Here is a 27,308-nt window from a genome sequence, read left to right as displayed (position 1 = left end):
GTTACCTGTAGCACAAAGAGAATTTTGCAATGTCAGTGAAGGACGCTGATGGAGCACGCACCGAAGGCTTGGCACTTCACTGCCTCCGCAAGGATAGGAACTGCTGCATGGCAGAGGTCAAATTAAAGTCCTCACTTCCATTTGCTTTAATTAAAATTAGCTTTCTCCTGAAAGATTCAAAACTAAGATGATTGTGTTCAGAAGGGGGATGACACCCAGCAGGTTGGGTTGGTTTTGTTGGTTTGGGTGGGTTTGAACCTGGGAACACACTGACCATTACTGTGAGTTCATTACATTTCGCTCTGTTAATTGGGAAAACTTTAAATTCTGAAGCTGCTGCATGGAACTGGAACCCAACTGTGACTTCTGAACAAGACCAGAAGCAAATCAGCAGAGGCAGCCACTGCTGCAGCTTGGGATTCCCCCAGTATTTCCAAGCACAGCTTTATTCTTCTTTCCTCTTGTCAGTGACAAACACAGAGCCTTGGCTGCTGCCATCGGCTGCGATAAGCATGTGGTAGTCAGAGGTTACTGCTCTCCAAGAGTCTTTACAGAGAAAAATCAGACATTCTATGGAGGTATTTTAGGATGAGGTTGGGAAGGATGAAGTAACCTTGTTCTCACCCCCAGACTGCTGACAATTGTATGCAGTATACGCACTGACATCTGAAAGCATTGCCCCTGTTAAGCGGCACCAAAACCAAATTCAGACTCTAGTGCTAGCTCCATGATTCTGCATGTATTCTGCAGCCAACTGAATTAACAGAACATGAATTCAAAAGCAGTAATGTGGCAGGAGGATTGAGTAAGTCCAAGCTGTTTCCCTGCACTGTTTCCAGTGCTGGCAGTAAGAGCATGCAGCTCCTTGCAAGGAACGCTGCCGACAGCTCCCTATGCCGGCCGGTCAGAGGGAGAACTCATCACTCGCTAGCTGGAGACACAGACAAGCACTGCCTTCAGTCAGTGTTTGAACAGATGAGTAGAATGCTCTGCACATCACCTAGACCCTGCACATGCTGCAGTACAGCTTGTCTGTTGTGCATTATTAGTAGGGCATGTTAATGGACATCAGACCATAAGGAGCAACAAATTAATTGTTTCCCTATGTACAATAATAGCTCAATTTATCATGCCTATGTTGACCTGTGTTTGCTTTACAAAGCTTATTAATTATCAGGGATCTTGGTGCTTTAGAAATAGAGCATCGGTAAAATTCACCATAACTGACAGATTCATTCAGAGCTATTAAACATGTCTTTGCTGCTGAAGGCAGGAAAGTGTTCAGCTTAATTTTACTTTTTAAACTTTCATTTGCTAAGCTTTTAAAGAAACAATGCTGGTCGTAGGAACAACCCAACATTACTGGGAGTAAATTGCTGCTTGTTTTTGCTCACAATTGCTCTGTTTGAAAGTAACTTCTCTTTTTAACAATATGTCTGGTATCGGTTTACTTTTTTTCTATCAGGCTTTTATTGACCTGGCAGAAGATAAGCAAAGCCAAAGAGCATTAACAGATTATTAGCCTCATCTGATCTTCACACCTACTCTGTGTGTTTGTTCCATTTAGAACATGAAGTAAGAAAGCTCCATGGAGATGACAGCAAGCCTTTGTCTTAAGCTGCACGAGGTGTCCACCTCAGGTCCTAGCCCTGGGCAGATAAACCCTCCCTGGTGCAGCAGCAGATGATCATGTCAGACCCGAACACTGTGAGCTCAGCTCCTTCAGCAAAGCCCAGTCAGACACCAAAAGGAAAGTGGTATTTGATAAAACCCAAGTCCTGTCTTACTATGACTTTCCTGCAGTTCGACCAAAGGTAGCTTGATAAACACCCTGAGCACGTTTCTGCAGTCAGGGTGGCTCTCAAAGGAGGCAGTGAAGGCTCACGGATGTCAGACGTTTCCTCACCAAATCCAGCAAGAGGAGCAAGTGTCCTTACAGAGAAAGCAGAGTGCCCAGAACCACAAATCTAAACCCCACATTGGCCATTATGACTTTTTGCTCTTTCTATTTAATGCCCACTGCTCGCGGGCTTTGCTGTCAGAACATGCTAACAAGCCTTTAACAGCTTAACAATCTTTCAGTTTGCTCAGCAATAGATTCCTTGCAGAATATTTGTTTCCCATGTGTGGTGCTGTGACACAGCATTCAATCATACCTGTCCCTTCCCTTGATATATGGTTCAACCACAGCACAGCTTGGTCAGACCTTCACCAACACGTCACTTACGGATTTGTCTTACTTTCAGGAAACCCAGTGACAAGTGATTGAACTAAAAAGCATTCTGGCCAAAACACTGATTCTAAAAGGGACAAGCTGAACCAACTGGTAATGGTTAAACAGCTTTTTTACTATCATAAGCAGGAGAAATTTCCTTTGGATAACATGAGCTGATGAAGGTAACGATACAGCGTCACAGCAGCTGCTGCTGTCCTTGTATTGCAATGACTATAAACCAATGCATTAGTATAATCAGGATGATTAAATTCAAAGTTCTCCTTTTTGCCAATGGAATAAAAAGATTTTTGAAAACAGAAGCACCCAAATACACAGCAGCACCCTCTGACTCCCTGGATAAAACAGAGTCACAGACATTGGGATTTGGCTTGGGAAGGTCTCCCCTGGTACCACAGCAGGACCAACCTGAAGTCATTCCCGATGGTTCCTGTATGACCTGCTCGGGAAGCTTCCACAGGAGGTTCAAGGGGCCCTTTATTTATTTATTTATATTTAAGTAATCATAGAACCATCAAATGGTTTGTGTTGAAGGGACCTCAAAGCTCCTCCAGCTCCAACCCCTGCCACGGGCAGGGACCCCTTCCACTGGAGCAGCTGCTCCAAGCCCCTGTGTCCAACCTGGCCTTGAGCACTGCCAGGGATGGGGCAGCCACAGCTTCTCTGGGCACCCTGTGCCAGTGCCTCAGCACCATCAAATCTGGTTTATGACTTTTTCAGACAACCCAGGGAAGCACGGGGCATAATGAGCTCTGAGGAGTCAGAAAATACCTAATATTGCTTTTTACCACTTGGAAATACCTCTGAATAGGCAAGGAAAAACATCTAAGTGACTGCTGTGCTAAACACAGCCATCAAATATACCCACAGGATAATGACTGCAAAGTTATGACAGAGGAAGATGCTTTTAAGACTGTTATTTCTTTCTTGTTCTCCATCACTATGCTGCCAAGAGAGCATTTGAACCTGGGGGTTTACAATTTTGCTGCTTTCTCATCCTATATTCTTACAGAACTATTCCTTTTCCATTTTCATGGCTGATGAAGTGGACCTATTATGAACAAACTCTTAAGAACATCAGTTGACCCACAGTCCAAAGGTGTTCCTGAAAATAAACCCAGGGTCTTTGCTATTTAGCACATGCCATAGGAGAATGACGGGTTACAAACTGCATTTACAAGGCTGACAGTAGTAAAAGCCCCTTTTGGTTTTCACTTCCCTCATCACAAGCCCTGAAAGCATCTGACACATCCTGTAGGTAAGGAGCGGCTCCTCCAGGACACAGAGAGCTGTCAGTGGCTGGTGATGGCCAGCAAGCAGCCTGCACCCCAGAGCTCAAACACAGCACGGTCAGGCTCTGTGGCTCCGTTTGCTGCTTCCAGTCCCACATCACCAGACACAGAACACCACAATAAGTGCCACTATGGATTCACAGCAGCCCAACTGCTGCCATTAGAAAAGCCAACATACGCACATCTAAATGTGCATCCTGCCAATGCTAAAGGCTTATAAATAGCAAGAGGAACTGCAGCCCAGCAAAACCAGTGCTAAATGCTCCCCACCTCCTTTCCCTTCTCTTTTTAGGAAGAAGGCCACAGCTTGTGCCCAAAAGCTCTGGGGCATGACAGTGACTTACATCATGCCTAGAAAGTCTTTAAAAACATTCAATCCTGTAACTTGAATTCAGCTTACAATGCTCAACAGAGGAGACTCCAAAGCTCTGTGCCAGAAATGGAACAGGAGAGTCAGAAAGGAGATCACCCACTGCAGTTGTTTCCCCACTCCTTTTGAGCCACAGCCAGTGAATGTTTGGGTGCACTGTTAATGTGGTCCCTCCTTGTGTTCACCCAAAACGATCCATGGCACTGAAGCACCTCACAAAAGATGACAAATGCTGGGGGTGGGATCCCAAGTGCTGTGAACTCCTGACACATCAACAAACCATTTAAGGTTGGTGTTCCTCCAGGGAACTGTTGATTAAACCACAGTACCCTTGACGAACCTTCCCGTCACGTTTCCTGTGTCCTTTCCCTGCAGCAGACCCCAAGCCTCATTGTGGGCATGGAGCAGCTCCCTCCCAGTACAGCATCCCCAGCAGGTCCATGCAGTGCCCATCACTGTGCCCAGGCTCCTCATGGGACACCCTGTCACAGCACAGGCTTACTCCCCATCTCTGAAGCCCTACTTGAAATCTTGTCCACTGTAACTGATGGCCTCCTCACCCCATCATTATCACTGCCCAGAACAAGCCCTCTGCAGGAGCCGCAAGCTGCCAGCCAGGAACATGCACTTCAGTGTCAAACTCCATCAGCACCAGGCAGACACACACTTGACAACAATAAACCAGCATGAACCCCTCTTCTAATCAAACTCCTTCACATGGATATATCTGAGAGAATCCAACCGAAAATACCCTTGGCTGCTTCCACGGAGCCCCAGACATTAACAAGATGCACATGAACAAGAGCAAAAACCAGCGGATGAAATGCAGCTAGGCAAGGAAGTGAACAATGACTGCACTGCCATCAGCTCCAACAGTAACTCATGCAGCTCTAGTTCTACTCTTTTTAACTGACCATGTCTCCCTGCATTAAACACAGTAATCACTGGAGCTTACCTGTACTTGAACCATGGGGCAGGGGCTAATACATCTAAGGAGGAGTGCTAGGAGGCCAACTCACATGCACAGAAACTTGCAAGGTCTGAGCAGCAACTGCAGGAACACTGGGATGGGTTTGAGACTGGTAAAGACCCAATTGCTTACAAGGCATTTTAACCCAGGTTTTTAACACTGACCAAACCCCCTCTGTGTTAATGGAAGGAGCCCCTCTCATTTCATTACAACTCTGCTTTTCCCACCCCATTCCAGAGCAGAGCAGGCACTTACAGCCACATTAAATACTAGGTTCCTAAGTTGCCAGAGAACAGTAACACCAGTATATTTGCTCCCAACAAATACTTTACTACCTAAAGCTGGTTTGTAAGAGAACAGCTCTTCTGAAACGCATTACTGCCTGTTACCATTCCACTAACCAGGAAGCCTTCCACAGCCACCATGCACACCACCTGTCTGTATGGACAGGCGAGGGTCATAACAGCAGGTGATAACGTGCATTGGAAGCTGCAGATCCAACCTCAGTGCATGGGTCACTCAAGATTGCCCCAGGAGTTGACAGTCCTGGTTGGAAACTCCCTGATTGCCTAAGCAGCCTCTTTTCCAACCAGATTTGCCTATCCCAGATGCCCTTGGTCATTATGCTTGTAGTAAACGTGGGTAAAAGCCCTTCCCACATCTTCGCTCGTGAAGCCAAGCCATCAAACCAGGAAGCCCTCCATGGCCACCATGCACACCACTGCAGCATCAGCGCACGAGCAGAGAACAGGTAAAGGGCTCATCGTATCACAGGTGCCTATTTCTGGTCACACGTAAAATGAACTTAAACCAATGAAGCAAAAATAATCCATTTAACGCTCATGCTACGTGCTGCATTTATATATGGGGTTTCTGTTGTTACAGTGCTCTTGTTCATTCTTATGCTTTAGTGGTTCAACTGCAATTTATCAGCCTGTAGTGGAAAATACCTGGCACCTACTTAAAATGCATGGAGCGAGCAATAAAATTAACCTTGTGGCAATTGTTTTCCCACATGTTTGATAGACCAATGTCAGCTCATCTGTTAGAAGGAAATAAAAAAGTCAAGCCTAAATGTACAAAAAATTATGATGGAAGCCTTAAATAAAGCAAGGGTAATGCAAGTTTATTGAGTCAAAAATCAATCAATCAATGAGCGAGTGGATTAGGAGCACCTCATAAGCCCCAAAGAAATAATCTGCCCAAACACTGGGATTTAACGGTGGAGGACCAAATTCCAACACTTTCAGGAAGTAAGTAATGAAAAATCAATTCAAAAGGAAAAACAGATCAAGAACCCTGGATTCTGACACGCCGACACATTTATTGCTGAATACCATTTCTCGGCTGACCCGAAAACTTCGGAAGGTGTTTATTTACTTTCAACACCTTCCAGAGATCAATATTTTTAATTTGGATCCGAGTTATTATTTTTCACATCACAGCATTGGGGAGCGGAGTAAAGTGGCTCATATTTTAGTGCTAAAAAGATCGATATGACAGCTTCACCTTCACTGCAGCCCCCGCAGCAGCCCGGGTGCACATCACAGCACCCTGCAGGGGGGTGCAGTGCCACAGCGCGGGGAGCAGGTCATCACCCAGCCCCACAGCCAGACAGCCCATGATTTACCTGATCATGAAGGGCCTGGTGCCCTTAGAAAACCAATCTTGCTCCTCTCACTTTATCAGGCCTGTCTTTTACCCGGCGTACGGGAAGGGGGAGGGGGTGGGCAGGGAGAGAAGAGGAAAAGAGGGAGGGAAGGAGCAGAGTAAAAGACAATCAGTTCCATAAAGCGGATTACGTCCCTCGTTGTAAATGCATCCATTCGTTTTTACCTCCCCCGAACCAGGGCACATCTGTAATCGATAATTAATTTTCCATAAATTCCAGGCTGTTATTCTGGAGGCTGCAAGGGGCCAAGGGCTGGGGAGAGCCGAGGAGGATCCCTGCGGCAACGGCCTCCATTGATCACAGGGGGAGGCAGGCAGGAGAGCCATGGGCACTGCCTCCAGCTCTGCCACTGCTGCCCTTGAGGGACCTGCTGCTCCCCGAGAGATAGAGCACACACTGCATCCTGCACTGCCACAGCCACTGGCACTCCGGAGGCACTCTGCCACCTCTGGTCCACCTGTATGTGCTGACTGTAACAGCACCTTTCACACAGGGTCCTAGGGCTTCAGCACTCCCTTCCTCAGTGGCATCCATCCTTGGGCAAGATGACCGAGGTGCTACACAAACACTCACGCAGCATCACAGAAAAAGGAGGGCTGTTTCTAAATACCTGGAAGAGTTCTGAGTTTTACTGGACACAACTCAAACCAAGGACTGTGTGCAGTTGCACACCTCCCAGCGTTTCTTAACAAAATGGTTGTATCTATCCCCAGGAAGTCATCTGTCATAACATAAAACAGCTGTGATTTGCCATTTAGTGCTGTAATCAATTCATAGAATCATGGAATCACAGACGGGTTTGTGTTGGAAGGGACCTTCAAACTCCTCCAGTTCCAAGCCCCTGCCATGGGCAGGGACACCTTCCACTAGAGCAGGTTGCTACAAGCCCCATTCCTTAAGAAGAAAGCTCATGTGTAACTAGGTAGAAGTACCTACACCTAAGCAGCATTTATGGGAAATCTCACTTTGTTCTTAACGTGTCCTAGAAAACAAGCAGCAGGGACAAAGAGGAAATGTGACACTGTGGATGGGCTGCTCAAAGTTACGCATTCTTAGCATAATTAGCAGCTCATGCTCTTTAAAAGATTGCCTTCATGAAGTTCTGTGCTTGGAAGAGTAATAAATGATAGTCACCCTGCCGGGGTATGCTTCAGAATACTAACTGAATAGTAAATGCAAGACTATTTCTCCAAATCATGTATTGCAGCTAAAGGTCATACCAGGAGCAGCATTATCTAATGACATTAACTGAAAGCCCAGCAGGTTCCTACTGCCAGCAGCTCTGCGAAGGGAGGGAAAGGAGACTCCTGGGCCTCACGCACAGCCCTCCTGGTACACCTCCTCTGCATCAGGACAGAGATGCCTGCTTTTAAATGCACATCCTGAAGGATAATGAGGATAACAGTGGAGAATTGTGGCTGATTAACAAATGATCCGAATATATGAACAATCGCCTGTGCTTTTGTGACACTGCTCAGAGAAACAGTCCTTGGAGTTCACTGCCAGGATCCCCACCTCCCAGTTAACTGATCGAATCCCAACAACTCCTTAGAACATTCCTGGTTTGTTGATCCCTGTCCACCAGAAACCAAAGCACCAAGTACAAGAAACAACAGCTTTGGATCCAGGTCAAAGAAGGAGATTTTAACTCTTCCATTGGTGTTGGATCAGAAAAGCAGTACTTCAAAAACTGGCAGTGATGAGCCATGGGAACCCGGCACTCTCTTGGGTTATTCTGAAGCTGGCAGAAGGGGCGCAGGGAACCAGCTCCTGAGTTGGTACCTCAATAGGGAGAAAGGTGAAAGACCAAGGACAGATCCAAAGCCCCCTTGGAAAACATGGATCACTGGATTTGTCACAAAGACAAAGGTTCTGCCAGAAACTGCTCCTGCTTCCTGGAAAGCGTATTCCTCAGGTTAAAGTAAGTGCAACAGAGCTACAACTAATGGAGCTGCTGGATCAGCAATGCCATTGCTGGTCTCATACCCCTTCCTAAGCCCGGGTTTTATTGCCTCCACACTGCACTCCAGACCCACAGCCTGAGAATCCTGGTCACAGAACCCCTCAGGGGACACTGAACAGTCAGAGGCACAGGGCAGCCCTGCACCCAAGGCAGCTGCTCTCTGCCACGTCTGCTTCTGCATGGGACGGGAACTGTCCCAGCCCGAGTACCACGACACAGGTCCTTGGCTCTGGGACATGCGTGAAGGCAGAGCTACACCACGCTTCTCAGATCTCATCTCCACTACTTTCCTTGTCCCCAGAACGGGTACCTGGGTCACCTGTGGCCCTAGCCCACTGTGTGTCAATACACAGCTGCTGCAAGTGGGTGTTGTGGTCTGGGCTTTTTTAATTGCATCCTTGTGCACTTCCCAGCAAACTGACTACCATTTACAGCACATTTCTTTCTATGCTCATTACAAAGCAGATAGAAAAAATGTACCTTCTAGTTTAAGGCAGTAAAAACAATGGGTATCTCATCCATATGTACATCCATACTGTATGTATCCATCCATATGTACATCCATATGTACGTCCATACTGTACAACCTGGTACAGTAATCACAGAATCCCAGCCTGGTTTGTGTTGGAAGGGACCTTAAAGCTCCTCCAGCTCCAACCCCTGCCACGGGCAGGGACCCCTTCCACTGGAGCAGCTGCTCCAAGCCCCTGTGTCCAACCTGGCCTTGAGCACTGCCAGGGATGGGGCAGCCACAGCTTCTCTGGGCACCCTGTGCCAGCGCCTCAGCACCCTCACAGGGAACAGCTTCTGCCTCAGAGCTCAGCTCAGTCTCCTCATGGGCAATAATGGCTTTTTGAAAGAAGAACAAAAACAAAGCACGCTGAGGAGCAGCTGTGGAGCCTCTTCCAAACCATCCCAATAAATGTCAAATACTTCCACATTAACCCCAAAAGGTGCAAAATGCACAACCTGATTAGTCCAAGAAGAACAAAGCAGTGTGTTAGGTGCACATGCACTTCTAGACACCACATACAACCCCCACTGCTCCAGAAGTCCGCAACACTGGGACCAGCTTCAGCTCCCACCCAACAGTATGGGAATCCCATGAGGGACTACAGGACATGTCAGTGGGTGAAGGATTTGTGGGGAGCCGGGAGTAAAGCCACTGAGTCTGGAATGAATTTTCAGGGTTATTTCAGTTCATTCAGAAATAAGATTCAATACTTTCCCCCCCAAATGATATCTGTTTATGTAGAAAAGGCAGGATGGGATGAAACCAACCCAAAACTCCCTTACACTTCCATGCCACACACCAAAGGAAGAGAACTGACAAGATAACCCTTCCCAACCTGGGCTTTTACTACCCACCTCTGGCAGAAGTACTGCTACTTATCCCATTTAGTCAAAAACCAAAAGTGTAGATCCAAGTAATTTTTGCTATATATTTATGTTAATAAATTACCTGTACTGAGGATAAAGGACAGAACTGACACAACGAGGATGCTCCCGATACAGTGAGCCACTTAAAACCAGCAAGATTTGGAATTGTTTGGACAGAAGCAGCAGACTCTCGGCCAGACTCCATGAGCAAAATAATCACTAAATTTGTCAAAATGACTAACCCATTTCCATCTTTTTCTCTTTTGTTTTATATGCTTTGCATGTCAGACAAATTATCAGGAAAATACTCCTCGTGTGACATTTCATTGCTTAATGCTTTACTGGTGCAGTAAAACAAGACAACTGCTGAAATTATAGGAAAATAAATTTGTAATTTCTTCCTCATTTAGCCATTTTTGAAGCTCGTGTATAGGAAAGTCATTAATGTTATGTCCTCCTATCGATGTTCCAAGCCTTTCAAGGGATAACTAATGTTTTTTCTATACTCTTCCATGTGGCCAGTTAAATTAGACACATTATTTCTGTGCTGCTAGAGAAGGCTGATCAATAGACACTTGGAAAGCCCTCTAAAACTAAGTGGAAACACTTCCTCAGTGTCAAAGGGTTCTAGTTTGGGTTTGTACGCTGCAAACATGGTTAAATTTAACAGAGTGGGAAGTGTGCATCTGTGCCATTTTTATACTAGCAACAAAATCTCTGCACATTGATTTCTCCTTAAGGTACCGAGTAAGACTCGCACCGACCATCACGGCGGGGTCTGGTGGCAGGAGGCACTGCTGCACCACAGCCCCTTTCCAACGGGAATTCTCAGTGGGAATTGCTCCACTGCCCAAATCCATCAAACCCTGCCCACAGAGCGACAGGTTCCAGCCCAGCCCCACTTCACTGACAACCGGCCTAGCTTTTAGTCATCTTTTTTCCCCTTGACAACGGGGCTGCTTAGTGCCTTCTCACATCGACACCAGTATCCTGGGGTTAGGACTGGGTAGTGTTGACACAACACAGTCTTTTTCTCCTGTCCATTTGGTTTTAATTGTGAAAAACACGGTGCATTTCCAAGCCTTTCCGAAGCTTACAGCTGGTGAGCTCTGCAGCGAATCCCGACTGCCACATGATATCCATAGAAAGGGAGTGAGCAGACTCCTGAATAGCTTTCTTTCTGGCTATGAATACTGCATTATAACGTTATTTCAAACACTAATAAACCCATTAGTTTCTATCAGTAAATAGCATACATATTATTTTTCTTCAGAGTCACACTGGTCTCATTTAAGAATTGATTCAATGCCTCAGACAAACACATTAGCGAGTTCCTTAAACAGCGTTTCATAATTCCTTAAGCAATTATTTTCCCATTTTCCAATCTGCCGTCTCCTCGGGAAAGCCAAAACTGATCCAAACCAAACACTTTGTTCGCACAAACAAAATTCCTCACGGGCTCTACTTGAAAAGAGCTGTTAATAACGTGGTGGCTCTGCGAGAGCAATGTACACCTGGGCCTGCCCTTCGCCCTGCCGGGTACAAATGCAAACAAGATACCCCATTGCCCCATGCCTTAATAACATAATGAGTTCTTTAGCATGAGAGCGGTGAGGCACTGGAGCAGGTCAGTAGTCTCTGGTCACAAGTCACTTGTGGATGAGCTGCTAACCATGGACACCAAGCACTCTACTCTCCTTCCTGCCCTTTGGAAAGCTCCCTGGCCCCCACCCCAGGCTGGGAAGTGAACTGTGAGCTATAAAGAAAGGGAAAGGTTAATAACACTTGAGAAGCATCATGCAAAACACCGGCAGAAACACTAAGCTGTAAAGGACTCTGAGAGAAAGCCTCAGGAACCTCCACAGTATCACTGAACTGTCACAAGCAGAGCTGTCAAATTAATGGAATATGACTGAAAAGAATTTGCTGTTTGAGGTATGCGCTGGGCCAGCCCATAATTCCTTCCATAAATCTTCAGACAAATTACTTTAAGAACACGCAATAATTAAATATGCATCAGGGCAGAAGCAAACAAACCCATAACACACTCCTGCAATGAAACCAGAGCAGTTCTCCAGCACCCATCCTGCTCCTCACCAGCTCACAAAGCCCAAGTGCCACTGGCACCAGTGCCGAGGTGATGTTGAGACCTGTACAGGCTGCTCAGCACCTCCTAAGCCACGGTGGGAGCCCTGGGAACCCCCACAGCATCGCAGGAAGGGAACAAACCCCTAATCCTGCCACAAACACTCCTCAAAGTGAGGGAGCACAAGGGGACCCAGAATGGTCCCACTGAGGTGGTTTGGGTTTAACATCCCCTGCACTGCCCTCCAAACCTGCCCTTCCTCGGCAGGATGGGGACACAGAGCTACCTCCTACTGGAGCAGCTGCTCCAAGCCCCTGTGTCCAACCTGGCCTTGAGCACTGCCAGGGATGGGGCAGCCACAGCTTCTCTGGGCACCCTGTGCCAGCGCCTCAGCACCCTCACAGGGAACAGCTTCTGCCTCAGAGCTCAGCTCAGTCTCCCCTGTTCTGGCAGGTTCAAGCCATTCCCCTTGGCCTGTCCCTACATCCCTTGTCCCAAGCTCCTCTCCAGGTTCCCTGCAGCCCCTTTAGGCACTGGAGCTGCTCTCAGGTCTCCCCTTCTCTCGTCCAGGCTGCCCCAGCCCAGCTCTCTCAGCCTGTCAGATCCTGAGCTGAAACACCAGTACCAGCGACTGCCAAGGCTCAGTGCTGTACAAGCACAGGCGGTCACGCACTCAGAGGCACCTGCAGGTACCAACCACCACAGCACATCCGGCCTTGAAGGACAGACACAGGTAAGTAAAGAAAGAAAAAGATTTGTCTTAGCCTCATTTTCCCAGCAGCAATTCCAAAAGCCTGGGTTGAAGGTTCACAAGCCCAGAAACCATCAGCTTCCCTCGTGCTCAGTTAACTTCAGTCTGCAATTCACTTTCAAATGTTTCAGGTGATTTTTACATCACTGGGTTCCTACAAAACCAGGTCAGACCCATTCTGCACAAACAATCTGACTGTTCTTATACCCATGCAGTTGTGCATGACTGCACTAGGAAATTCTGCAGGTAACAGCCACAGAAAATGCAAGCCCATATAAATTGTACATCTATAGCTAGTACAAACAGGACAATGACTGCAGGTATAACGAAGCTGTGGTGTCACCAATTTCCTCAGCACTAGTACATTTGTGAACAACAGGGATTGAGCTGGGACTGTTACTGAGATGCTCCTCCATGAGATTTGTTTTGTGCCTACTCCTGCCCTCGCAGTTACACAGCAGTGAACAGGGGGAAGGTAAGGCACAACATTCCTCACAGCAAGGACAGCTCCACAGTCAGCTTCTGGCCTTGCTTCAGAAACGCACAGGATAAAAGACAAGTCAATGCTAGAGGAAAGCATTGCTGCAGCAACACACTCCTGATCCCATTTCCTATCCAGAAGAGAAAGTATCCAGCAGCTGACCAAGTTCCCTAGGAAACTGACTGATAGATCTCATGATTTCAGGTGGTTGTAAATACATGTCCATGTCATAAAATGACAGTGCTTGTGTAACCATTTTTCCCATGACTTTGTCAGAAGCAGTGGGATGAACTTCTGCATCCCCCAGCTCACTTCATGGACTCATTCTTTTCAGCTAAATAAAGGTGGCAGCCAATGAAGAGATCAAACTTTGAGACAACCGACGTGTTTCCCAACTGGTTTTACTCCTTCTCACCTGGGAAGTGGAATTAGCAGGAAGTCAAAGGTAAGCAAGCACCTCAGTAGCAAGAGCCCTCATGAAATGGAGTTTCCAGAGGCTCACCATGCATCTCACAGGAGAGCCTCCCAGGCATCTTCTAGCAGCCCATGGAGCGACACACATTCCTGTGGCTCAAGTGCCAAGAGACAAATCCCAAAGAGCTCACACAACAACATGTGTTTAAAAGGTTGTTGCACATTGAAAACATTCAAACTGACTCATTTCTGGAAAGAGAAGTTTTTGTGTGCGCTCCTTTGAAGGGAGGCTGTGGACTTGTCTGTTCTAGAAGATCATTCCCTGGAAGGACCTCAGGAGTTGATTTCAGGAGAGCAGGTGACAGCCCCCTGGCTCCTCCTGCAAACAGCCTGTCCCCACACAGCCCTCGGGCACAGCACATCTGGTGCCACCCTCTCAGAGCAGAAGGGAAGTCCTGCTTCTGCCTGGGCAGAGTTTTCAAGGACAATGTTACAGACTCAGTTCACTGGCACAGGGTGCCCAGAGAAGCTGTGGCTGCCCCATCCCTGGCAGTGCTCAAGGCCAGGTTGGACACAGGGGCTTGGAGCAGCTGCTCCAGTGGAAGGGGTCCCTGCCCGTGGCAGGGGTTGGAGCTGGAGGAGATGTAAGGTCCCTTCAACACAAACCAGGCTGGGACTGAATGATACACAAAAATTCCATGGAAAGGAAAGGAGGGAAGAACAGAGAAGGTACAAACAGTCTCCTGAAATCACCAGAATTAAAATCAAGCTAAGACTATAGTAAAGGCGAAGCCTGGCAAGAAAACCTCCGTAACCTCCCGCTGGGCAGAGGGCCACACGGATATGCAGCTCCAAAGACCGTCACCAGCACCCCAGTGCCCCAGCGCTCCTTCCCTTTGCCTTCCCAGAGCCCGGAGGCTGCACTCGCCTCACCCGTGTGCTCGGTGTGAGCTCCCTCACCCCCCGCGGGCGGCGGTTCCACCGTGCGCTCACCGGCACCGGCGCATCCCACCGAGCGCCCGCACGGGCCGGCGGAGCAGGGAACAGACCGGTGCTTCAGCTCCACCTCCTGGGGAAACGCTGCAGAGCCTCCGGCTCCGCACGACCGCTGAGGAGACACGGGCCAGAGCCCATCAGGCAGGTGAATGCCTCCAATGTTCCATTCAATTATGTCGCGCTTCCTAAATCATCTCCTTTATTTAACAAACCTCCCAATCGCAGCTAATAAGCTCAGGAGAATCAGGGCACACCATTCATTTCTGGGAACAGGCTGATATTTTCTAAGAGCCATTAATAACAATGACAGGATTTATGTACAAGATAAATTCATTTCAATTTCCTTTTTCAATTAATGGCCAATTATTCGAACTCAGCTCAACCAAAAATATTACTCAAGTATCATTAATCTAACAAAAATTAACTTTACTATTCTCCCAGTAATGAGCAGATATAATTTTAAGGTAAAATAACACACTTGAATAAGTGTTGTCCGTTCGTATTCTGGGGGCCAGTGCTCAGCAGTGGAGCCCTCCCAGCCACGCTTCCTTAGGTCACTGACATTAAGGAGAGTGACTTGAGCAAAGGCCACCCAGCGCTTTACCTTCCTTAACTCAAGAGCCATTTTTTATCCAAAAACTGTTGGTTCAGTGTGCATGGAGTCAAGCAAAAACAACCAAGGAAAACACCTCAGCCTCCGTTACCCAACCAACCGATGTGGCAGGGGAGGGGAAGAGAAAGCCTGTCAGAAAGTGGGCTGTTACCCGCTGCATCCTCCATTAATAACTTATCTTTGCCCATTCCCTGGGTGGTTGTTTAAGGGAAGTTTCATTTCAATCATTATCTCACAAAGCTTGAACTTCAGAAGGCAGCAGCCATGTGAGTGCAGCATCCTCTTCCCTTTCCTTCTATTAGCAGTGCAAAGTAATATCTGCAGTTTATGGTGCTGCTGTTACTTAAACACATCTTCCTGATGTCAGAAATGCTAGCTTTGAAAGTATCTTGCTTGAACCTGCTCTGCAGTGAACTAACTCCAGTGCAATACGTTCTTACTAGGAGGAGCAACTGGGAACTTCAGTGCATCACAGGTAGAGCACAACTTTTTTTCATTGCAAGGTTACTGTGGGGCTGAGCAAGTGACAGAGAACTGAGGAATCTCTTGATCATTAAAGAATAGATCTGTTCTGAGCAGCAAAGCAACACCTGCTCTGCAGATCCTCTGCTTCCCAGCCATGTGCTGCAGCCACCTCACAGCTCTGAACACGCTCCCTAAAATCTTGTGGCATGAACACTGGTTTGCCAGGAGCCCATGGGATCTGACTGACTGCAAGGAAGAGTCTCTCAACCCTCTGAAACCACAACAGGTACATTTAAGCTGTGCAGGGGCTGATTCTGACTTCTTTTAACAAAGAGAAGGGACAGAAAACGGCAATATAAAACCTTAATGCCTGTGCAGCGCTGGCACAGGGTGCCCAGAGGAGCTGTGGCTGCCCCATCCCTGGCAGTGCTCAAGGCCAGGTTGGACACAGGGGCTTGGAGCAGCTGCTCCAGTGGAAGGGGTCCCTGCCCATGGCAGGGGTTGGAGCTGGAGGAGCTTTAAGCTCCCTTCCAACACAAACCAGTCCATGAGTCTATAAATTGAATGTTCCAGAAAATCAATAACTACAGAGCACCAAACAAAATGAGCTTTGATCCAAGTACAAGAAACAACATCACTGATTATACTGACATGTTTTCATATAAAAATTATTCTTGATTTGATGAAAATATCAATTTATTTCTGGCTGCTAGTCAGCTTCAGTATGAACGCTCTTGTTCCAGAATAAAAGCACCTCACTCACAATTAACTCAGGCTACCTGAGAAGTATCAACAGGTAAAAATAGTTGGGTTTGATGAACTTCTGAGTAACTCTTCACATAGAAAAAATCAAGATTTATAATTTATCCTTTACATTAAATATACCAAGTACAGCAAAATTAACAGAGAATGTAAATGCTAGCATGTTGGGAAAAGTCAATGCCACTGCAGAGACCTGTCTGATTAAGAATGAAGTCCATTGGGTGTACTCGCAAATGAATAGAACAACTGTACTGAATTTCTCAGCTTCTCAAACTTTTACCTATTTCAGTCATTTCCACTAATAATACATTCTCCAACAGAAACTAAGATCTACTACATTACATTTCATAAAGTAATGTATGTATAATTTACTAAGCTCTTCTAGGTTACATTTTGTATCATGGTTTTAAAGAGCTCTGCAAGAGGCAGAACTTTAAAAAGCACTGCCAAGCCATTTGAGTATCTGGACACTTCTGGCTCGCACACAAGCCCGTTTGTCCACACCAGTTTGCCATCAGTATTTCCAGTCATAACTGGAACAGATCAGAGCTGCCCGTTTAGTTAATCTGAAGCTTCTGGGAAGCCATCATTACGCCTGCAAAGGTTGTCACCCACAAGCCTCATTCATAACTGTTGGGAGCTCTTAACTTCGGTGCTGTCATCTTCCCGAGCAGATGAGCATTAACTCTAATGTAGCAGCTTTCTGCCAAGAGATTAATCTTCAGCTGGGTTTTACATTCTACAGAGCTGTGCAGCTCTGAAGTGTGAGGTGAGCCACATCCCTGTGCTCCTGTGTGCTGCCCCGAACAGCTCTGCTGCTCCAAATGCCTGGCCTGGAGGAAAGCCTTGGGACCTGCCTCTGCCTCACAGCCCTTCCCTTGGAGGCAACAAGCTGAGCACCCCACCAGGACCAGAGAGACCTGCTGTGAGCTTCCCGAGGGCCAGCACATCCCACACGTCCCCCTCATCCCATGGGCTGCGGTTTAGTTTGGGTGCATTGTTTGAGAAGTTTTGAGTGCAATGGATCCTACATGGCTCCATCCTCTCACGTACAGCAAAATGAGACTGACCCAACTGATCCACAGTTTGCTCCCTGGTCATGACACCTCCCTCTCTCTCCACACAATTCCAAACTAGTCTGTTCTACACCAGATTTGGTACACACAGCCATAAATGACAAATGGCTGGTATTAACCTTTATTTGTGTTTTGGACGATGCAAAATGAACTGGTTTGATCCTTAATATACAGTAAATTACTAGGGTTTTTAAAACCAAATCACTTCATGAGAGATATCTCATTAACACATCGGTTTTTTACATCTCATCACTTGTGAGAAATAGAACCCCCTGAGGCCCTGGCTGCCTTGAATGGGAACAGAAATGCTGCATGCTGAAGGGACAGGCTACTGTCATTCCTAACGCAGCCAAGCTGAGGAACTACGGGCAGTGAAGCCTGATGGAGCTTTGCAGGAGCCATCCAAGGAAAGATTTACCAGGGAAGTGCTGCCAAAACTGCCAGAAGAGGGTATAAGAGCAGCAGGGGTGAACGCTGGCCAAACTGCAAGTACGTGGGCTTCTCCGTTTCTGAGGAAAATAACATTATGTGGCAATATATGTGATACATGTTTATACTTCAAAGATAATTATCACAAAGGTAATTATCCCAGGCTACCATCTGCTGCCAATTCCATGCCTTAGAAGGGATGGAAAGAAGCCCACAGAAGTTAAAGAACTTTGCAATCAAACAGAACTAATGAGGAAACAGAGAGATGCATAACATCCTGCGAGCCAAACCTCGCTGGAGATAAGGCTGAAACTTTACCCTACATGGCCACAGGAGCAGTCATCCACCACAGCCTCATACACACAGAGCCTGGACAGAGGAGCTGAAGAGCTGCCGGTACAAATCACATGTAAAAAACCCTTGCTATGAATGTTTGATGGACAACAGAAGTCTCAGAACTGTGTCTGAAGACAGCCAGCACTAAGTGCCAACAAGTGGACTGTAAGAAGTTAAAAGGTTAAGCAGCTCAACATGAATAGGCATCCTCTCCTTTCTAGGTTTTCCTGCCTTAGTTCCAGGCAATTACTACTACAAGTTTAACACAGGAAGGTAAAAAATATTCCTCTAGCACACAGCATTTAAATCATCGCTCATCTTCTGTTTTGTTTTCCTTTTCCACACTGAACAGATTCACCTCTAAACAGAAACAACCCAGAAACATCATTCTGCAGGTCGCCCCCATCTTTTCATTATGCTCTTGCATGCTCTGAGGCAAGAACTGGACACCAGAACACCCATGCTGCCTTCACTGTGGCTGTACATGGGGACAAAATCACCATCTCCCTTACACTCCTTCCCCACCAGTTATGCTTTCAAGGATCACTTTCCTTCTAGAGCCACAGCACTGCAATGGCAGCTCATTTCTAGCCTGCCCACCACCACTAAATCCTTCTGTCTGTTCCTTCCCAGACAGGCAGCCCCCTCTCTGCTGCACACATCTTACAGGCACACTGGTACCACGTTCATCCTTATTTCCCAGTAACTTTGTTGTTTGTTGATTCTACCAGCAGCTTCACTGGAACAGGAAGTGCTATTTATAAACAGTCCTTCGTGTGGGGCTATGACAGACACCTTCACAAACCAGGAAAGCCTTGCCTTAGTAAATACAGGATGAGTAGAAGAAGATATGCAAAGTAACGGTTATGACAGGAAAGGGAGAAGTACAAAGGTGGTTGGGGAATACTGCAAGAAAACACGGTGCCTAGAAAATAATGCCAGTATGTGAAACAAGAAACCACACTACTGCTTGAACCAGGAACTTTGCAAAGTGGAGACAAATGTGCTCTATGTCTACGATTGGTGTCAACATCTTGAAAGAATCTTTTTATCCACCACAGTGGCATCAAAACCAAATGCACCTCATATTAAATAACTTCATACAGTAAAGTACTGTGGCCAATGCTTTAAAGTTACAGATATTTAGTTACAGGTTGCATTAGTCTTCTACACTGAAGATCATGGATGATTACCTCTTTGTCCCATCATCACAGACAAGCCTAGGCAGAGGGGGCCTGTGGAGGTTACCCAGCCTGAGCCTCTGCTGAAAGCAAATGGGGTCATGCAGAGCCCTGACAGCTCCTCTCATGCAGCACAGCTCACGCTGGGGAGCTGAGCCCAGAGGCACCAGGGAGCCTGGGCCAGAGGGATCCTGTGAGCAGCACTCTGGGGAGAAGGCGGCTGCTGTCCTGGGACATGCAACGTGTCACTGACTCACCTCTAAAGAGTGCTCTTCCCTGCACAGTCTAGCAGACATCACCTGAACAACCTGCAGACCTGTTTGCACACTGCACAGTCCCTGCAGCGATGGCACAGCCACTTCTGCTCTGCTGCATGCAGGCAGCTCCACACGTGTGCTTTCACCCTGAGCTCTGGCTCTTTGCATCACAAAGGCCGTGGAACAGCTCTCAATGTCACTCAAATGCAGTGGAACCCTGAGCTCTGGCTCTTTGCATCACAAAGGCCGTGGAACAGCTCTAGAGGTTGGTAACACAAATCTTGAGCATGCTCCAAGCCCTGTCTCCCGCTCTCCATGCTCCCACCTGTCACACCATTGGTCAACAATGTGCTGTCTTGAATAAAGGTGGTTCTGACCCACCAAGAAGTTAGTTGTTGGAAGAGGAACAAACCCTAAACAATAGTTTTAAACAAAAGAAAACACTTTCTGTGTGCTGTGATGAGTGCTCTTAAATGGATGCACAGCTGTGAAATCAGCACTTTATACATCCTGCAAAGCAAACAGCCTCAGCAAAGACACAATCCCAACTGTGATGGGAACAGCTCCACCCCGACAATGCACAACCCCAAACAGTTTAACAGAAGAAATTCACCAATTGTGAACTAAAGCTGTGAAATTAAATTTACCGTAAAATGTTCCTGCGACTTGTAGTTCTCATCCAGGTAAACTCGAGCTCTGTTGTAGTCCTTCATCGCATCACTCGATAACAGCTCTCTAGAAGAGAAAGAAGAGTTTAAATAGCATAAAGGGAGATGCAGAGGCTCTACACTGCTTTAGCGCATCCTCCCTCCTGCACGGTGCCCAGTGCCCCCCAGGAACCACGGGCCCTCACTTCGGTGTGGTAGGGACTTGAGGGACCGCAGCTCCCCGGGACACGGCTCGTCCTCGGCAGGGCGCGACGCCGCCAGCAGGGGGCGCTGCCGCACCGCCGCTCCCTCCAGCGCCGGCACCCGTCGAGCACCGACCGGGCCGGGCCGAGCGCTGCCCTGGGGCCGGTCTGGGTCTGCCCCGGGGCCGGTCTGGGTCTGCCCCGGCCGTGCTCCGCACCCGGTGCCGCTCTACGGAGGTTACTTCAGTTACCGGGAGCCTTTCGAGCAGGACGGGCCCCGCTGGGAACTGACGATTCCGCACATCCAAGCCCCCAGGCTGCCCCACGGACAGAAACATCCTCATCGATCTGCGATGCGCTTCAGCCTGAGCAGCTCTGAGCTCCGCACCCTGCCAGACAGCGGTGTCACCCCCACCGCACCGCCTGCCCCCACCCGAGCCCTGCTGCACCAGCCGCCAGCAGTGCCCCCGGCAGGCTCTGGGCAGTGACAGAGCAGCTTTGGGGCACGGTCCAGGGTCCACCCTCCACACTTACTTCACAAACTTGTCCACATGAGACATGGAAGCTTCGTAGTTTTTTCCTCCAAATTCTTGACAGTGCAGAGCCATGAAGTGGGGCTTGTGTGCATGTACAACCTGGAACACACAGATGAACGAGTATCAACCGAGTTGTACCCACAGCTATTATCACACAAGTGACAAATCCAGACATGCTATTTCTGACGACTATCAGCTGTTACCTGAGCAGTAACAGCAGAACAGTCATCAGCAATTAGAGAAGCATCATTTGTTATGCACATGAAAGACTCCTAATACACAGTAATTATATCTCTTATTTTTAGCTTCTATTTTCTTTTTTAAGCTATGAATTAGTTCCCCGGCATTTAAAACAAACTCTTCCAGCTCACCTCAGAGAGGACCCATCACCATGGAGATGATCAAAACATTTCCCTGTCTGGGAGCTGGAACTGAGCTCCAACCGAGTTCAAAACACCTGAATTCATTCATTAAGCATTGGATTTTTTTTACTTTTAGAAAGTATGTGGCATTAGTGCATTGCAGAATGCTCATCAGCTGGCACATCAGATGGGTGCATTTATGGAGTACCTTATTTACAGAAACATCTAGGTAAATCACACACACACACTACAGTGTATATATACACATGTATCTAACACAGGAGGCACATAAATCCATTACGCTCTTTCGAGTGTTAGTCCTGCATAATGCAAGTATCTTAAATACTACACAGTCAGCATCAGGATGCTATTACCATACTAAAACCCCTGCAACATATGCTTTCTTAGTTAGACATCAAATCAAATAGTATCTATGTTTGCTGCTGCTTGAAACACACATTCAATGGCATTCTGTCCTAATAACTTTTCTCTGTGTTACCTACACTGAGCATTACAAACACCACATCTAAAAAGGTCTCCCTGTTGATACTGAGTCCTACAACTTGTATTTCATGTCTTACCATCATCTGGTGAATGAATGGACACAAGCCTCAGAACTATTTGCATTTTTTAAAATGGTAACTTAAAAGTGTAAATTAAAGTCCAGAATAACCGGGTACCACATGGGGTGGGAACACATTAAAAAGCTGCTGCACAAGCTGGTGTTAGTTGTGACTGGGAGGCACTTGGCTCTCTCCACCACCACAAGGGCCACGCTGACCCTGCGGCCACTCCCAGAAGAAACAGCCTGGTTTCCATGAGCTGCTTCAGGCAGAGTAATGAATGAACTCCTCTCTCTGCAGGCTTTGGCACTGCAGGGATAGGGCTCGCTATGGGGGGACACAACATCCTGTTCCCCCCTCTTGTGCTGGGGATGGCAGCAGACAGATGTGCAGGAGATGGGCATGGTTACCGAGAGAGCACTAACCTCAGCACATGTGATGCAGAGTAACTGTAAAAATAACAGGGATAGCACAGCTTCTGTGCTCGTTTCTTTGCTGCTGGTACCCTGCAGCTCTGACAAGGGACAGATGCAGGAAAACTTTGCAGTCGTGCTTTTTATTGTGCAAATCAATAGTGACCAAGATTACCGTAAAAAGGTCTCTTAAAATGCTTCTTTTAAGCCCAGGTAGAGAGAAATTGTCATTAGACCTGAGGACAGAGTGCACAATTCCTCACCCTGACCACACTGATTCTCTCATTAGAAAATCAAGCTCAAAGGCAATGAATTCAAGATTAGCAAAGCCTGAAATGCAGCAGTTTGCCATGGAGCACAAGGCAGAGCGTGATCCACCCTGCTCTGCACGGGCACCTCCTGACAGCAGCACAGCCGCCAGGCTCAGGGGGCAAGAGGGACCACAAGCAGTGGGTGACAGTGCCTGTCCCAGCTGGGTTCCTCCTGGAGCACGTGTCCCATGTGCCCAGCCAGCACAAAAGGGGCACTCATCACCCTGGTCCTGCCACTGGTTGGTGGTTCACCCTCTCACCCTGCCCTGGGGACTCCTCTGGACAAGTGCCTTCAACAGAGACCAGAGTCAGCGCACCGGTACACAAGGGACAGCTGTTCATGAACACCAGAGCCAGCAGGAGCACACAGATCCCACAGTGAAGGCAGCACATCAGCATGTGTGACCTAAGGCAGGTTAGACTCACAAAGAGGAGAAAACGGCTGCTGTTCCCAAGGGACTTCAGACAAGTCACTTCCCCTTCTGCACTTCAGCTTCCCCATCATCGAAACAAATCCTGACACCGACCTGCTCAGTGAAGCATTCTGAGCTCAGCCACCAACAACCCTTACTATAGAAAGGAAAAAGTAAATAGTTCTCCCACATCCGCCTTCGTGGATCTTTGTGCACTTGAGTCAGCTCAATAGTGCTGGTGTCTAACTGTGATATACAGCTTTTAAAACCAGGCTGTCACCAGCAAGAACTAGGAATGAGCTGGAGCAGGACCCAATGGCAAGTCCAACTGGGGGTTGGGGGACGGACGGACATGGACTACAGAACAGATGGCTACAAAACATAAAACAGAATGTAATAAATTCCACCCGGCTGGGACATGAGCATCCTCTGCCTTTGATACTTGATGTAACTCTGAAAGCTTACACTAATACCAGCTGATTTTATAGATTTACACTTAGGATAAAGCTTTGCTGCAGGAGTTTTTCCTGTGTATCTTGTCCAACACCAGACAGGCCCTGAACAGGACACACATCTGGAGTGGTTCTGAAAACACAACAAGCAGGTTTTGGCTACAACTACCAATATTCAGGGGAATTTCCAGGAAGGTCTAAAAGTCTACTTTATTTTCCAGCAAGAACTGCTGAACAGAAAGCCAAGAGCTGCACTAAGCTGTGGAAACCAAAGTCCATGACCAGCTCCTCTATGTTCAAAGGTGTTAAAAACTCTGACGAGCAGCAGCAGAATGGGCACCCAAGCGTCCATTGGTGATCAACTAATAATCAAGCATCTTTATGAAGTTTAACCTGTTGGATCATTTTCCTCACTATCTTGGAGATAAATATTAACCAAACACAGCCTGCGAAGTTGAACTTGTAACAGAGTTCGTTTGTGGTCCCTAATAACATACAGTCCAACTCTATGTGTGCTTTATTGCTCCAAATCAGTTTTGGCTTCCAAGTTCTGATCTTATCTACTTGGACAGCTCTACGAAACTGCCATCATTAGGAAACACTTGCAACTATTTAATCTTGCAGAGCAAACATACCCAACTCTCACTGCTTCAAAGCAACAACATCCAGGAACTGCTTATTGCAAACACAGCAAAACCATGCTGGCACGTTGTGTTGCTCACTCAAACTGCTACAGTTTGCAGTTTGCTTCAGTAAGCTCTCTCCTTACACAGCTCATAGAACTAATAACTGATAGGACAAAATAAAACACATGGTTTGAAATAAGATCTAGGCAGAAGCTCTCCCACATCTCTGATGAGTAACAGGGAGCCCTGAACTGGGAGTCCTGCTGGAGGAAACACTGACAGCAACTTAGAGAAAACACCCCAGGTGCTGCACTGAGATGCAGGACACGGGTTGTTTGCATTCAAATCCTTCAGAGCTTGATCACAGCAGGTATTAAAGAAGAATAAAGTTACATGCCATTTTTTAATGAGGAAGCAGCACTGGCTTAGCAGCAGTGAGAGGCCTTTGTGGCTTTCCTTGCAGGTTAAACCACACAAAATACCTGAATATGAGTTACATCCTCTCATATAATAAATACCCTCCAACTAAGACCAACTGGCTCTGCTTCATTACCTTTTACAAGTTTTCTACAGTTATGAAAGAACAAATAGTACATAATAATGAGTAATGAATATTTCAGGGTAGAAAGCTCACAGTCGCCAGAGGTTAAAGATCACACAAACACTGAATATGCATCTACAGCAGCACAATGTGTTTACAAAATTGGGCATTATTCTCTATTTCTGGACAAAGAAACAATGCAGAGGAAGCCCTGACTGGAGCTGGGTTTGGGATACAGGTAACTGAGCAAGATGCTCCAACACAGCAAGCACAAATACAAAACTGGTGAATCCCTGAAGCTGGCCTCTGCCCATTCTTCAGGTCCTTGTCTCTTTGGACATGGGACAGGATGGATGATAATGCCCATGCTGAGGGGTGCCTGAGCCCAGCATGAAGGGCTCTCCCACATGGCCCTCACTGCTGGGTGCAGGTGCAGTGTACATCAGACACACACAAACCCCAACAACCCCACCTGAGATGAAGCTCCACCTGAGACAGGCCCAAGATCTCACGTCCCAAGGCTTGCTGGGTGTGCACAGGGTGTTTATCACCCCTTCTAGTTAGACAGGTTTAAGCCCACTAAAATAACAACCGCCTTTGAGTGGCTGGGGTTTGGTTTGTTTTTCTTTCTCCTTTCTTTAAGGAGGCTAATAACACACACTGTTTCCATGCAGCAGCACCAAGATGACCTTCAGCTTCTAGGTAAACTTTTAACTTCTGTATGACTACAAATAGAGGCTCTAAACACTCTCAAACACATTAAGAAGCATGGAAAACTGCACTGGGGGGAGTGATGAAATCACTCCCTGCCTCCACATTTTCATCTGAAGTGACCGTCTGCCAGGAATGCCACAAACGGTTGTTGCTAAAGTTAGCCAAGAGTCTGAATAGCTCCAGCTGCTGAACTCCTCCCACCCTAAACCCCAGGCACAATGCAGCTGAGGAGAGTGCAAGGGATGGGGAAGGAAGGGCTGAGAGGGAGAAACCTCGTAAGTAAATAAGTCAGTAAAAGTCCTTCCCATGGGCCCTATGGCCCTTGCAAACAGCTCTTTGGTTGCTCTTGAAACTTCTTGGTTTCCTGTATTTTTGTCTCGCAAGCTGACATTAAGGCTGTGAGCATGGATAGAGGCACTCCACACACCTGGGGTGAGCATGACACCCATTTGCATGTTCTGTGAACACTGTTTGCATAAATCCAGTTCATAAAGTCCTCCAGTTTCCTGTTGAGCACCAAACTGCTCCCATCACACACAGAATGCTCCAAACCACCATTCTCACAATCTGTTTTTTCTCTCCTCGGAACAGCCACTTTCCTTCTTTGTTTCCAAAGTGTGTTTTTGATTAAGAGAGCTTCTACTGAAGAGGATGACAGTCTAAACTAAGATAGTGAAGACCCAAGTTACCAGTAACTACTCAGTACAAAAGATGAGGTGCAGTCCCCACAACTAGGACTTCACTGAATCCTGTGTCCCTGTAAGGCAGCGTTCCTTCATTCACTGTGATTTCACAGAATCCCAGCCTGGTTTGTGCTGGAAGGGACCTCAAAGCTCCTCCAGCTCCAACCCCTGCCACGGGCAGGGACCCCTTCCACTGGAGCAGCTGCTCCAAGCCCCTGTGTCCAACCTGGCCTTGAGCACTGCCAGGGATGGGGCAGCCACAGCTTCTCTGGGCACCCTGTGCCAGCGCCTCAGCACCCTCACAGGAAACAGCTTCTGCCTCAGAGCTCAGCTCAGTCTCCCCTGTTCTGGCAGGTTCAAGCCATTCCCCTTGGCCTGTCCCTACATCCCTTGTCCCAAGCTCCTCTCCAGGTTTTCTGTATCCCCTTTGGGCACTGGAGCTGCTCTCAGGTCTCGTCTTTGGGAGCCTTCCCTTCCCCATGACATGTCACACTGGCTTGCAAGGCTTATCTGGAGTCCAGCAGATTTTTGTTTGTTTCTACAAACAGCAGCTTTGCACAAATCCTGTTTTCTGCTTTGAACACCAGACACTGGAGCAAACCCTGCCCGCCCTGAGCCGCAGGACATCAGCCCAACCCCAGTAACTATCCTGCTGCCCTCTGCAAAACACACATTTCTCCAGCTCAGACCCAAGTGTCCAGAGCTGTTCTGGAACACACCGACCGCCTCGTGCCTTTCACTCCATGCCCACAGGACCAGTGCAAGTGCAGGTCACCCCAGAGCCAGAAGTCAGCAGCCAAGAGCTCTGACGGGGCCATCACTCACTGCATGGGCGAGAGAGAAGAACCTCCCCAGCAAGGCACTCCTGACAGAGAATTGTCCCCTCTTAACCACGCCTGTGTGATGTTTAGGTGACTTTTAGCAAAACAATGGCTTGTTTGCTCTCCTCCTTCCCTAAATATGATGCCCAGCAGGTTGGATAACTCTTCTCATTGATGTGTTATCAGAGAATCATAGAATTAAGTAGGTTGGAAAACACCTTTAATATCACCAAGTCCAGCCGTTCCCCAGCACTACCAAGGCCACCACTAACCCATGGCACTGAGGGCCTTGGCTA

General features: G+C 47.5%; 1 protein-coding gene across 1 annotated transcript in view; it reads right to left on the bottom strand.

The window, feature by feature from the left end:
- The window catches only part of INPP5A (inositol polyphosphate-5-phosphatase A), a 200,911-nt gene that overhangs the window by 121,683 nt on the left and 51,920 nt on the right, over positions 1-27,308 (bottom strand). Inside the window, exons 3-4 of the mRNA XM_034062409.1 lie at positions 21,112-21,212; positions 20,375-20,462 (exon numbers count right to left, since the gene is read on the bottom strand). Coding sequence (XP_033918300.1) covers positions 20,375-20,462; positions 21,112-21,212 — 189 coding nt within the window. The remainder of the gene's footprint in view (positions 1-20,374; positions 20,463-21,111; positions 21,213-27,308) is intronic.

Source organism: Melopsittacus undulatus, chromosome 4 (genome assembly GCF_012275295.1).
Source record: "Melopsittacus undulatus isolate bMelUnd1 chromosome 4, bMelUnd1.mat.Z, whole genome shotgun sequence".
Classification (NCBI taxonomy): Eukaryota; Metazoa; Chordata; class Aves; order Psittaciformes; family Psittaculidae; genus Melopsittacus; species Melopsittacus undulatus.
This window is presented reverse-complemented; position numbering and strand designations above follow the sequence as displayed.